The sequence below is a fragment of the Myzus persicae genome, unplaced genomic scaffold (assembly GCF_001856785.1).
Source record: "Myzus persicae strain clone G006 unplaced genomic scaffold, MPER_G0061.0, whole genome shotgun sequence".
In the NCBI taxonomy this organism is placed as follows: Eukaryota; Metazoa; Arthropoda; class Insecta; order Hemiptera; family Aphididae; genus Myzus; species Myzus persicae.
Window position 1 is genome coordinate 124118 of NW_019103067.1, and position 14469 is coordinate 138586.

The 14469-nt window shown below is 27.9% G+C and overlaps 2 protein-coding genes and 1 long non-coding RNA gene across 6 annotated transcripts; 1 reads left to right on the plus strand and 2 right to left on the minus strand.

Annotated features, from left to right (window-relative positions):
* Positions 1-3725: 3725 nt before the first annotated feature.
* LOC111033715 (DNA-directed RNA polymerase II subunit RPB11) lies at positions 3726-6936 on the minus strand. Of its 3 annotated transcripts, none has more exons than XM_022314604.1 (5): positions 6774-6936; positions 5871-5960; positions 5607-5781; positions 4702-4738; positions 3726-4069 (listed from the first exon to the last, which is right to left on the minus strand). In XM_022314604.1, the coding sequence occupies exons 1-4, from the start codon at positions 6824-6826 to the stop codon at positions 4703-4705; spliced, it is 354 nt and encodes a 117-aa protein (XP_022170296.1). In that variant the 5' UTR covers positions 6827-6936; the 3' UTR covers positions 3726-4069; position 4702. The 3 variants fall into 3 exon arrangements, with proteins under 3 accessions (XP_022170296.1, XP_022170294.1, XP_022170295.1); XM_022314602.1 differs by lacking the exon at positions 4702-4738 and adding an exon at positions 5123-5324 and having other exon boundaries at positions 3726-3919; XM_022314603.1 differs by lacking the exon at positions 4702-4738 and having other exon boundaries at positions 4016-4069.
* A 193-nt stretch (positions 6937-7129) lies between these two features.
* Positions 7130-10369, plus strand: LOC111033716. Of its 2 annotated transcripts, none has more exons than XR_002604459.1 (3): positions 7130-8381; positions 8454-8650; positions 10118-10369. It is a non-coding gene; the product is annotated as an uncharacterized LOC111033716 (long non-coding RNA). The 2 variants fall into 2 exon arrangements; XR_002604458.1 differs by having other exon boundaries at positions 7130-8384; positions 10118-10368.
* Positions 10370-10901: 532 nt separating this feature from the next.
* Positions 10902-11903, minus strand: LOC111033719. Its single transcript, XM_022314606.1, has one exon. The coding sequence runs from the start codon at positions 11875-11877 to the stop codon at positions 10996-10998; it is 882 nt and encodes a 293-aa protein (XP_022170298.1). The 5' UTR covers positions 11878-11903; the 3' UTR covers positions 10902-10995.
* Between the last annotated feature and the right edge of the window lie 2566 nt (positions 11904-14469).

Here is a 14469-nt window from a genome sequence, read left to right on the forward strand (position 1 = left end):
AAAAGTTATACAACTTTACTTGTATTGTAAATGAAGGAACAAATTCACTTTAGTCTTTAGTTGGCTGTTACCATGCTTTGTGGTTTAACTGTTTGACATAGGTATATGCCTATTCTATACCTATACTAGCTATACTATATAACAGGGGTCACCCACTAATTTTTATGGAGGTCCGTTTTGAATCTACATAATACAATAAATATTATACAGTATTCTAGATGAACAGGTATAAAAATCTAAAAAATGTATTAAAAAAATCTTTAAAAAGTTAAAAAAATTAAATACTGCAAGTTCCATATAAATTGTTGTTTTTGGAATTAAAAAAATAAGTTCAGGGTAATTCCACAAATATTTTTTATAAGCGTCTGAAGTTAAAATATTGACTAAATTGGATGTTCAAGCCAATGATGTAGGTAGTATACCTAGAACCTACTTAGTAGTAGTATAGGTACAGGAGGGTGATTTGGACGATTTCACCCCAATTAATTATTGTTAGTGCAAAATATACTTACAATTTTTTTAATACCCTCACGCTACACAATTACCTAGTATTAAGTAAATCATTTATCAGCAGTTTTAGACTTTTAGTCATTAGAGATTGACAAGAATATGGTATCAAAAATGGCATCGAATACCCATCTAATCTATATATTTTTAACAGAAAGTGGTATCAATGGGTGGCTTCTTTCAACAAAATCTCATATGTTAATAACCTTTATCACATTTTCTTATTGTGTCCAGTATGGATACAGATTGTAAATTACTTTTGAAAAGAAAAAAAATATATTTATATTTTTAAGGCAGCAGTGGATCTTAATAAAAATTTTCTTTACAAAATATTGTGTAAGCTTCCTGTATTGACAGCTACTGTTGTAGACTGTAGAGCATACATTTTTTAGTTTAAATGGATTAAAAAGTACTTACTGAATAGTATCTATAGCCTATAAGATAGGCTTTAAGTTAAAAGTATCTAATCGATTTTAATGTTAACTCGATTCAATTGTTTAAGTACAAGAATTTAATTAACTTTTTTAAAACAAATGTCTAATTAAATATGTTTCTCAGTCAAAATGCTTGTAAATTTCATACAATACACCTCAATCTCCATAAGTAGTTATTACTGAAACCAAAAATCTAATACATAATTATCATGCAAATAAACAAGTAAAAATTTTTTTGAATTTGAATTTCAAATTTTTACGAAATTGAATATTTAAACAAAGATTAACAACTTTTGTTGTTTTGTTGTTATTCAAAAATATTCACGAGGACTTGATATGTTTACGTTTATTATTATATGCAATGACATAATAAAATATTAATACTTTATAGTTATTTATAATTCCTTTTCAGTAAGTACCTACCTACTTTTACCGATACCGTATGTCCATATTAATAATTGGAAAAACAATTTCTACAATAATAAATATAGCAATATAAAACATATTAATATTAAATATGACATTAGGATTTATGATAAATGATAAATGAAAATATAAACTAAGTAATACTTAGGTAGGTACCCATATTTTATAGACAGACAGTATCCAACAAGTCGCCGCACAGAATAGTTTTTCGTGTGCAATAACTTATAATTAAATTAAAATGCAACACAACCATAATTGCAATAGTGCAGTGATCTACTCAATGATGATTAATAAGACAATGACGTATATAACGGTTACCTAGTACCTACCCACTTTTCTCCATTTTCAGGTTTTTATTACTTTTAAGCAGCGAGACCTTCTAGGAATTGTTTTTGCATTACTTCCACCCAGCTACACATGGTTTACTTAGTTCTTTGGTTTCCCAAATGATAATTCACGGATGTTCGATTTATTCCAATTCTAAGAAAAATATAATAGTTCTTATTGTAAATTATACAGTTATGTTAGATACCTCTCTGTGTTATATTATTAGGTTTTAACCGAAATATATATTTTTGAAAAGAATTGTTCAGCAATCAATTTTTACAACTATCAAAATGAATAGGTGACAACTGACTAACATGCTAAATTGAAAAATAGGTGTTTGATTGTTATTTACAAATATCCTTTAGTCTAACAACATTATTTACCTGAGACCACAGTAAGTATTATATCCAGTATTTTTCTTTAATGAATTGATTTATTATAGTATTGAATTTGGTTAACTTGATTGATTCGAAAATAGCTACATACTAATATAGATAAACGTATTATTTATCATGTGTAGTTTAACAAAAAAATTTTTATTATATAACTGTATCAAATGACCTATATCAAGGCTGGTACACTAGAAAACTTCCAGGTATGGCAATCAGCAAACTCACCTTTGAACACCATAGCAACTCAAAAGACAAAAACAGAAAGATAGGTAAAAAAATATGCAATTTTAAATATAAGCACAAGTGTACAAGACACTCAACATTCCATTAGAAAATTGATTTTGAACCTTCTCAAATATTCTAATTATACAAATATTTTTCTAATTTCTAACTTTTATTTGTATTACACAAAATATATTGAAAATATTTATTTTTATAATAACTATGGAATATAACATTCGACACTATCTTCAATCAGGCCTGAATTAAATAAATTAAAATTACCAAAACTTAATATTTTTTTTTAAATCTAAAAATCCCTACAGTAGGGTGTTCTCAGTATACATATTTTTAACTTTTATGTGAACATTGTACTTAATTCTGTTATCTATTGCTATTATTTTACCATAACCAAAGTACAAGACAAAGGAATATTGGATAAAAATCCCCATTAGTCTACCCAATCCTGATCAGCACTCAATAGTTAATAACTTAATTTCTTAAAAGAACTAATTAAATTCACTATTGAAGTAACAACTATAATGTAATACTGTATTCGCGAAGCCTTAAAATCATTAAAATTTAAAATAATCTAGAGATTATCTAGTTATAAAATATACCCAAAATGCTTTTAAAAACTTTTGTTTTTTCATTTTTAGGGTAATTATTTACCCCACGCAACCCACTAGAGGTTAGATTAATTTGATTGTAATTTGCAATTGATTATCAACTCATACTATACATACTATTAGTATAGTAGTATTTACTATTCATTCTATACAACTTCATAATAAATTGCAAATCATAAATAAATAAAATTAATTTGACCATCCTATCATCAGTATAATTGATAGGTATATTTTAGCCTATATAAGTTATGTTTGCTGGCTTAAGTAAATACCTTCAAAAATATATAAAACAAACATATTTAATATTATTACATTATCAACATTACTTGAGTCTTCCAAATTAATTTGTTTTTTTATAATGTTGAAATATTCACCTGATAAATATTTGAAATATTTATATCAAGGCCCAAAGTTAAACAAATATTTTTTAATATATATATAAGCTAAAAAATCTATATTATAAATTATAATATCAATACATTAACCAAATATTTTGTTTTAATAAGTTTAGATTAATTAATTATTGAAAAAAATAATAGCTTAAGATTAAATATTGATAATAACAATTTATAAGTTAGGAACAATTAGTATATTTATTAATAATTAATTTAAAAAAATATAAATTTAAATAAAAAATGTTTATAAAAAAAAATCAATCTAAAAATATTTAGTTTTCAATCAAAATAAAACAATTATTTTAAAAAAGTATTGAAGCTCTCAAAATAATTTTTTATTGTTTTATATTACAATAAAAATAATTTGATAACAACAACTTTTTTATTGTAAAATAATTGAAGGATATCTGTCTCAATAAATTTAAATTTATATAAAACAATTATTGAAAAATAAATATAGTACAGTGTAAGATACATTCATAATACAACCAAAAGTGAAATATTTTATTTTACAAATTTATGATTTATATATCATGTATAGTTAGAAATTTAAATTATTTTTTACTCATAAAAAACATACCTGTCAAAGAAACAAGAAGTATTTGTCAGAACTCATATTAAATTCAAAACTACATATTATTATAATTATTATCACCACCTTAAAATTACATATTGATATTATTTCATTAAATCAATAAATCATATTAATCAAGGCCTTCTTTTTTCTCTCTTAAAGCTTCCTGAAAAAAAAAAAAATATATAAATTTCGGTTAAACCTTCAAAAAAGGTAAGTAATTAATAAATTAGTGAGCTAAACACAGAAACAAACGAGATGCAAATTACAATAGATGATGTTAGATATGACAAATGTAATATGGCATGTAAGACCTTTTACATTATATACTAACCTAACCAGTTCTATTAAAATATAATAGCATGCTTTTATTTACCTATAAAATTTTTTTTTTCGAACAGCATTCAATGAAATAAGTATTGTACACCTAAATTATTTATATAGTCAGAGCTGCAACTAGGTTTAATGCAACAAAATGTTATGGGGCCCCCGCACTTGTATACTATAATTATAAAAAAGCTGTATTTACACTATTGTTCCAACATGTCCAATAAGGATCAGCCTTTATAACTGAACTTATTTTTAGGTTACCTTGTGACAACTGAATTAAATACTATATATAAATTTACAGTAACATAACAGCAAATAATACAAAATCTAAGATGGTAACCGTTTTGCAAAAATCAAGTAATTCACCTAAACTACATTACTAAATATCAAAAAATATTTACCAGAAATTAGGCTAAATATTAAAAAAATTCAAAAAGTATACATCTATTAAGTAACTATATTATTTACATTATTCAAATGTTCCCCATTTAGGCACACTGCTGCACTAAGTCATGTAATCAGAAAATTATATACATACATAATAGGTAGGTACAATAAAAATAATACAATTTAATTAAATATTAAATATATGAACATGGTATGAAGTCATATGCATTAAAGTATTAAACACATGCAGGTAAAATTTAAGACATGTAGTATGTAATAACATTTTCTGATATAGCTTTGGAAATTTGTAAACAAAATCACTTACAATTTTTTTTCTTGCTTTTGGATTAGCAAAATTATCAATAATTTTATTTTTATTCAATTCGCGAGTCTTTAATAACACTTGTTATTTGAGTTGTTAACATTATATTAGTTAAATATTTTTAAATATCTCTGTAACAATACTATAGGCCAAAAACTGTGTTATGGCGAGATATCTACCTACTTCAAGTCATAGTTAATATTTATATTGGGGGACGAGGTGACCGAATAGTCTGACACGTCCACTGCGACGCAACCGGTCGCGGTTTGATTCTCGGCCACCGGGTGGCATTTTTCTCCAGACAAGTAGCGGTGACCGGAGAACAAATGCCGCCATCCCCCAACCGGGCATGGCAGAAACCTACGGGCGCCCAATAGAAATTCTGCCAAACACAGACACACACGTGTATGATACGAGAAAAAAAAATAGTTAATATTTAATACCTCAATTGTATTGAATATTTAAACATAAAATACCTAAATAGATAGATTCATTTTTAATTTTGTTTTTTTGGAATAATAACTTACTTAATTTTTCCATTGATGATGAGCCCCCATTTAAACATAAAACTTAGCCAGGGAATGCTATGCATAACTAGAGTCCTCTATTGTTGCGGCACTGTATATAGTTCAACAATTTAAAATTAATTATTTAAATATAATACCTTGAAACGTTCTTCAAACAAAGAAAGTTCAGCCAAAAGATCAGTTATAGAATTAGTTAAAGCATCTTGAGGTGTATAATCAGATGTTGTTTGTATGCGAAGTTCAAATTTATGTTCCAGTGGATGTGGTTGTTTATATCCAGCAAAAAGTACATTAGGGTCTTTAAGTAGTTGGCTAAATTAATAAAATAATACACTATAAAGCATATACTATACTTACACAATGATGATAAATGGTAATTATGACAATTGTCAAGTACTCACTTTCTGATCATATTTCCCAAAGTATGATCTTCTTTGTTGACTGTAAAAATTGCTGCATTGGTTACTTTAGTATCCACTTCTTTGACTATTCTAAAATTCAAAAGGTAATGTTAGTCAACTCTGGGAATCAAATCGACAAGTACAGTGGGGCTAATGGACTAATTTATCTATGACATGTGTCATAGTAGATCTTTTAGATGTGGAGCTGGGGTGGGCAACTGTATAGTACTGCAGGATCCAGAATTTTAAGTACAAAGAATGTTAATTATAAGGATAAATAAATAAGATATATAAATGGTTATTAACAGCTGCTTTATTTTGCACTATAAAGCTAAATTTGTTTAGATATTTAGGTTACAGTATAAACAATTGTGCTTATATTTAAATAATTAACAACAAAATAACTACAATTGTTATTCTTTATTTAAATATCAAATTTTGTCCAAATTTTAACTTAAAATATCTTTAAAAATAACTGTTTACCTATGTATTTTCTTATTTTTTTTTTGTTTTATTAAAATACCTACTGATAATTTTCAAATTTTACCTCTCAAAAATATAAACTATATTTATTATATGTGCACAATCTACAACCAATTTTCTATCAGAAACCACCCTCAAAGTTAAAAATCTTATCATTTATCTACAATTAATCAGTACACAGACAAAAAAAAAACATCAATGTAAAATCTAAAATCAGTTCAACTATTTAAATATTTGTTCAGCTAAAACGTAGAAATAAATTACTAAGCATTGCATTATGTAAGTGCATTGATTTGTAACTAGTTAAATTTAAAAAAGGGGAGTATAGTCAGTATACCCTTTATGTACGATACGTCGATACCAAACTATATTTTAAACATATCGGCACCACTGGACAAGTAAATACTCAAAATAACTCACTTTTTTTCTCCGTCATACAGCAAAAACGATTCAAATGTTGGAGGAGCATTCATTTTACAAAATATATACAGTAAAGTAAACTGTCAACTGGAAAAAATGAATACCGACAAATAAACAGCCCGAATGCCCGATAGAAAATTAGAGGCAAGTCGTGACGAAGTTTGATAAATACTAATTGATAAGCCAAGACAATAAATAAACAATAAGCAAGTCTTATCAAAAATGTTGTCACTGTGTACAAACTCTTTGTAATACTCTGAGATTTACCATAACAAATTTGGGTCTGTCTATACCATAAAATTATTCTTTGTATATTGATGTTTAGTTACATTAAGCTATTTAAACTCGACTCCTGAAGGAAAAACATAACCGTTGTGGTAACCGTTTAAGCAATTCATATAACCTTAAATTTCAAGTTAGCATAGAGACAATTAATATTCAATTAGTTGTTATTAAAATCCAGGTTTAACTATATTTTTTAAGTTGTACTAACCTATAAATTGCGGTTATTGCAACTAAAGGTATAAACAAATTTTACTACGAAAAACAGCTGTCATAAAGTAATAACTATATAAAGTATAAAGTAGCTATTCTGCATTTTTGATTAGTTATTGTAATGTGTAACTAAATACTAGCGTTATTCAACTATTCGTAAGAAGTATAAACAACTATTAATTGTAGTGATTACAACTAAGCAACTACTTACAATAGTCAGTATAGTCACTATTATATAATAGTTAATCTAACTAAAAAACATTTAACTAATATTCCTTATCAATGGGAAAAGTGCAAGAGGAAAAACTCAGATACGGACTCAAAGTTTAAGTTGTGACATCGCTTTTTTAACTGCGGACCAGAGCGTTGGAGTCTCCAGCCAATGCAACGGTGTCAACGAGGAAAAGGAAAGTAACGGATGTTCCGTAACCAGCCATAGAACTAAAGTTTGCACTCGAGAGGTAGAAATAGTGCTACTGAACCCCCGAGCGGCAAGGGCATATACGCCAAACTGTGGGTGGCAAAAAAGCTTGGCTGGAGTTTTGCCGAAGAACAGGTTGTCCTAATGGCTGACGGTTGGACCCAAGAAAATAAGGAGGTTGCCGAATTTTCGACCCGAAAAGTGGATCTGGAAGTAAACTTAAGGGCCGCAGTGTAAGACGATCTCATGGGAGATGTTTTCCTGTTCCATGATTTCCTCGTAGAGCAACAATTCGCTTGGGACTATAGCAGTTGCATAATCCATTTGGGGAAAGAAAGACGTGTCTCCGTGAATTGGAGAAATCTAATTGGATAACATTGAATTGAGTCCTAGACTAATTTTAAGCGTTGGCTATAGGTAGTAATTGAGTCAGGTATCTGCAGCCACTGAGGCGTATTTCTGTAATACCTACATGTTTGAATTGACTCAGGACTCCGGAGATGAGTTATTTGAATGTTTGTAATTTGTACTGTAACATGTAACTTGCAAGTACCTAATACCTAAAATATAATACATTGATATTTTGATTGCTGATTAGTGACAACCTTGAACACGGAGTCTGAATCCATACGTTACGACTCACGATAAATTATATTTTTCCTCGACACTGATCGCGTAACGAAGAGGAACAGGTGGTAAAAGTCACAGTGTTGTATTTATGTTATGTTATTATGTTATTGTGCAATCGTGTTGTATAATTTTAGATTCAGAACGGAGTGATCGATTTTTAAATTATGTGTTTTGTTCTGTCTTCCATCGCCTTTGGGAGCAGTAATAATGTTTAATTTTTCTAATTCAGAAATTCAACATACTTCCTGGTAAGAAAATGAATCTAGTGGGTACTTCGGTGGAGACTAAAGTATAACATTTCCAAAAAACCAAAACAAAAAAAGAAAGACAAGTGAGTACCACTCTGCTGTACACTAGTTGTTGAGTATGTCATTGACCATTGTAATGGTTGAGTTAAATGTTAATTCAAGGATACCAAAAACAATTCTTAAATAATGTTCAACACTAATTAAATACTAATTGACTAAAATAATTCTTGTAGTTAAAATCCTTTGAATATCAAACATTGTAAAAAAATTACAATCAGACGCTACCGCGGACTAAGATAAAGGTTAATTTTATCTTAGTCCGTGGACGCTACTAAAAATGTAATGATACTAACCGTTGAACTTTTTTTCGTGGCTCAAGGTAGAAAACTTGTTGGGAATGTTCAATTAAAATTTAAAATTTCTTGTATTAGCTATGCAAAGAAAAGAATAGATACACTGAATATTTGTGTAAACGTTTTCTATAAACCATACAATTTTTAAAATATTTTGATTTGTGTTGAACTATTAATAGGCAAATGAAATTTTCGATTATTATTTGTTATTTTTAAACCCAAATACTTGAAAATGTAATACAAGGTTCCTCCTAAGCTGTTGTTGATGGAAATTAAAAAAAAGTTGAGCGTAAATGCACATTAATTGTTTATGAGCGTTCAAACTTAAAATTTTAACAAAATTCGTAAAAATTGTGAAAATTAGCAAATTATATTTAGTTAGAATATCATAACAATTTGTCTATTTATATCTAAGATTTAAAAATGTAATAGAAGATTCCTGACAATTCTGTGTACCTTTATCAAAAAAAAAAATTTTACCAGGAAGTCAAATTAAATTTCATATTTTAAATTTTTACAACGTTGGATATTCACTCGATATCTCTTGTAGTGATTTTCTTATTTTGTTGTAATTCAAAAACGAATTACTGTAGAGTGTAGACACTTGAAAATGATTTTGTAGTTAAAAATGTATAAAATGTTAAATTTTTATAGCTAAGGATTGAAAATTTAAGAAAAGGTTCTACTTAAGCAGTTTTTTCCAAAACTAATAGATCTACAAAAATATATGAATACCTACCGTTATTTTTTACAGACATTTTAAGTTCAAATTTGGACAAAATTGCATATTTACACAAAGAATAATGGTTATCATTTTGTTGTAATTCAGCTCCAAAACAGCCCAATTTTACATAGGTATATTTAATATTTTTCCAGCATCACTGATAATTTTAGAAGAATATTAATTCAACTAACCAGCTACAATATTAATAATAACTAATGAGTAATAACAGTATAAAATATTCTAAACTGACATACCGTCTCCGCTCAGAACCATTTTTCGTATACAATGATTTGATATCATTGAATTCAAATTTAATACTACCCATTACAGCGACCTCTTAGACACCTTATGTACAGTAGAGCGACATCTACTTATCCGCTTTTTTTCATTTTTTTTTTTGTTTTCCCAACGCTTTTGAAACCTGCTGGGAACTTTTTTTCAAAAATACCAACCAGTTCTGTTTTATTTATCAGAAATGAAAACGTCAAAAATCAAAGCAAACATCCATCATTACAATTACATTCATTCGCTATCCTCAGAATCTAAAAAATAAAGAAAAAACAAGATATTTAACGTAAAACCAGTTTTTACGACAAAATCGATTTTTTTTTTGTTGTGGCTCAGAAACGAATAACTTTGAATACTTAAATTTTTCACAAAATGTTTATTAGACCATCAGGTAAGAAACATTTTTAATAATTTTTTTCAATTTATTATTGTCATTAAATTATTTTTTGCCATGTCAATAAACGTGAAAATGTAATACAAGGTTCCTTGTAATGGATGCGCACTTTTAGCGACTCCTCACAAATAAAAATAAACGACACGAAATAACTTTGGTCAAAATTATACTCTTTACTTAATTATAACTGTTTTTTTTATAATGAAAGACTTTGAAAGGGGTCTGTATTTGTATTGTGCTACTCAAAGACTGCTAACTGATACGTGTGGCATACGACGCGTAGGTCGTTATCGGGTAAAAAGGTTTATTCAGCAGATTCCTTCGCTGTTAGTTTGTTGATTCCCGAAACCTATAATTTATGTATTATTTGATTCCCGGGCTATTAAGAGATATGTATAAGTTGATTCCCGGGCTATTAAGAGATATGTACAAGTTGATTCCCGGGCTATTAAGAGATATGTACGAGTTGATTCCCATATTGTTGGTGTACTAAATATGGTAACCGGATAAAAAAGCCACGGATAAATAAGCCATTGATAAAAAAGCTATGGGATAAAAAATCCACAGGATAAAAAAGCCACCGATAAAAAAGACATGGATAAAAAAGACGAATTTTAAATCAAGTATCATATGAATTTTCATAATATAATAATATAAAATAATAAATAATTAAAATAATCGTATTGTGTAAGCAATAGCTGTTAAATATTCGTCGATTGTCCGCTGTGTTAAGCCATCACTACATATTTTATACAATTTTTCTTGCATTTTTTCATAAATTTTTTTTTTTTTACTTAAATTGCCTATTACGAATTGGGCTAACTTTGTTTCATCTGAAGACAACTCTAATCTCATTTTCTTAATTAATGACCAAATAGAAGGATGATTGTGGCCTACTAATTTTGAAAAACGATGGTTCCACCCTTCTGTTTCGTTGTTAGTTCGATGTCCATTATCAAGGGTAGTTTGATAGACATTCCATATTGATGGTGGATAGAGTGGTGCAATATTTCGAAGTCTGATACCATTATTCGGATTATGCTGAACACTTCTGTAAGACCCATGGACATACGTGGTATCAAAATAATCGACTAAATCTGTTGCCTCCGGTGGCATAATTGTTCTTAAAAAATCCATTCCCTCTAAAACTTTGTTTTCTGGTAAAAATGCTAAACTATCGAGTTTTCTACAAAATATACTAAAATCATTATTATTTCTATACATATTTTCAAGTCCAAGATTCTGTATTTTTCTATATGTGCTTTGAGTAAGGTGATAAAAGCACCCTTTAATACAAATATGGTTTCCAATTGTATTTTTTAATGCTTCAATCACAGCCTTTTCGAAATCCACATGTACTATAAGAGGATCAAGATAAATTTCCCTCTCATTGCATTTTTCTAATAAAATTTTAATTAATTGTTCGTAACTAGACTGGGTTTTTCTTTTTAATAAGAAAAATACAGGTGTAATAAATATTGTTTTTACTTGAATCCGTATTACATATAGTTGTTGGAATTCCGTCGGCGATAATGCAAAGTTGCCATCCATGAACCATTATTCAGCTTCTGATAACAATTTTAAGCCGTCATCTGTGGCGAAAATTGTAATACGTTCATCCGAGTTTGAACCATTGTCGTATAGCAAAAATCTTTTAAAATTAGGCTCACCAGTCGTGCACCAATTACCTATTAATAATTATTAATTAATAAAATATATATATATTAAATAAACGTAATTTTATCACGGAAAATAAACGAGTATACACGTTTATTATACTGTTATTGTATTCACCAAAAATATACTCATAATAATTTTGTAATTACCTTCGATCATAGTAGAATTAATAGGACAGTTTTTTGATCGTTGTCTTCTTAGCATACGTTTTACCGTGTCTTCAGTGGGCATCCTAGCTTTAGTTGCTGTTTCTATTTGCGATACATTTTCCGTAAATATTTCTACAGGATTTATCATACTAGAAGAAGTTACTTGATCCTTCATTTTTTGTATACATTTAGTAACTTTTATTTCTTCTTTATCAGGTAGATGATTATGTGGATTTTTTTCTACAGGATTATCATGTTGCAATTCAGTGTACATTGTCCCTGTACACTTGAGAGAACTCGCTTTAATACAACGCCATGTTATTTTATTTTTCCCCAAATGCTTAATGACGTACATATGACCATTAAAACAAATTTTGCTACCTCCTTTGTTTGTTTTGACAATTTCCATTATAAAAATTCAAAAAAAGTTCTTACAAATTTTAACACCTTACACTTGTATTTCACGACGTTTGTACTATACACAGACTGAGCATAACGGAAACTAAATAGTGTATAAAAGATAAAATTTTACCAATTTCCCAACCATATAGGTTTCGGTCAACCTATAATAATATTAGATTATAGAGACAATCACATAGTATATTATATTGTTCACATATAATACAATACTTTAGACACTAAGATACCAACACCAGTTTTAAGATAAAGTCAAATGACAATGACTTTTATTGCTATATACCTTAATCAGTTTAATCTTTTATATTTCAAATGTATATTTATAGTATTTATACCATATATCCGGAAACGGTATTTACGGTATTTAATGTTGCTTTTTTATCCCATGGATTTTTTATCCCATAGCTTTTTTATCAATGGCTTATTTATCCGTGGCTTTTTTATCCTAGATCCACTAAATATACATGATAATGTTACTATACAATTTTCAGCCTATTGGCGTAACCCAAGAAACACAACGAGGAGGTTGGCAAACAAGTCTCTCAAAAATTTTCTCCTTTTTAGTTTTTTTCATATTTTGAAAACCATTCAATTTTTATTTAGTAATTATAATTTATTGTATTCTATTATAAATGTAAAACAATTTAGTATATTATTTATTCAACAAATTATTAATGTAGACTACGAAAAATACACAACTACGATACTTCAAATGTGTGTTGAACTAATAATGGTTGCAACAATACTGGAGCACACCTAATATTTTAGAATGTTCGACTATAAAAACTGCTATCTAAAATGAATATTATCATTACCAATAACCATTGATAGGGAATCATCTCATTTATATAATATCTTTTAATGTCCCGGAAATCAATTCAACTGTGTAGGTAAACAGTAAACACTAAACAGGTACCCGGTAATCAACTCGTATGCAGCCGGTTCCTTAGATCAGTCGCATGAAGAAATTACACATAATATCAGTTTACAAAATGCTTTAAAATACTACAGCTATGTAAATTAATACTATACCATACTTATAAATAATGGTATTAAAAATATTCATTGATTCTTAATATCCTCATAATTTTCTAATAGATAGCGTAATCAAACAAAATAGTTTTGGGTAAATCCACGATAAGTTTTTAATTGAAGTTAGAATTTTGATGATATTCATCAGAATTGAAAAAATTACAAACTTGAAGTTAAATGTAGTTAGTTGGAAATTCATAATCAATTTCATCTCATAGCTAACCTTTGAGAATTCAGTACAAGATTTGGATTTACTAATAAATTGTTCTGTTCTACCTACATATTGATATCCCCTTGATATTTTTCTAAATATAGTATAAATATAAAATCCTCAAATCAATTATAGGTTAATTTTTTGATGTGAAACTTCTTTACAGAGGGTCTAAAAAAAGTGATATGACCGTTAAGTTTGGCCGAAACACACTGATGATGAGTTTCGGGTTTGATTCCAGTCGAGAAAGCCCAGCTTTTTTAAAATTCTTTTGCTGATGTGTTAAATTTTTTAGATAGATACGTAGTTTAATATTTCTTGAAAAAATGTTACTTGTCAAAAACAATGTCAACAACAACTAGTTAAACATTCAAAAACTATAACAAGGAAACAGAATACTTAAGTGTATACAATAAAACAATACAAGATGTTCATAATAATTATAATCATAATTTATTATAAGCAAGTTTAAGTTACATTATACACATGTACATAAAAAAAAATATATATATTTATATATTATGTTTATAGAGATTTATAACTGTGAATAAAATAATTTTAACTATAAAACAAAAATGTTTAACTGCTAATAATATAACAAAGAATTTTTTTTATCCCAATAAAATATATACTCCCATTGATAAGAATTAAATTTAA

Bases quoted from the DNA above. Each gene is read 5' to 3' on its own strand.
- LOC111033715 (XM_022314602.1), bottom strand. From the start codon at position 6,826: ATGAATGCTCCTCCAACATTTGAATCGTTTTTGCTGTATGACGGAGAA. The intron at 5,961-6,773 runs GTGAGTTATTTT...TTTGAATTTTAG, and splicing joins CTGTATGACGGAGAAAAAAA to AATAGTCAAAGAAGTGGATA. The intron at 5,782-5,870 runs GTGAGTACTTGA...TTATTAATTTAG, and splicing joins TTGGGAAATATGATCAGAAA to CCAACTACTTAAAGACCCTA.
- LOC111033719 (XM_022314606.1), bottom strand. From the start codon at position 11,877: ATGGATGGCAACTTTGCATTATCGCCGACGGAATTCCAACAACTATAT.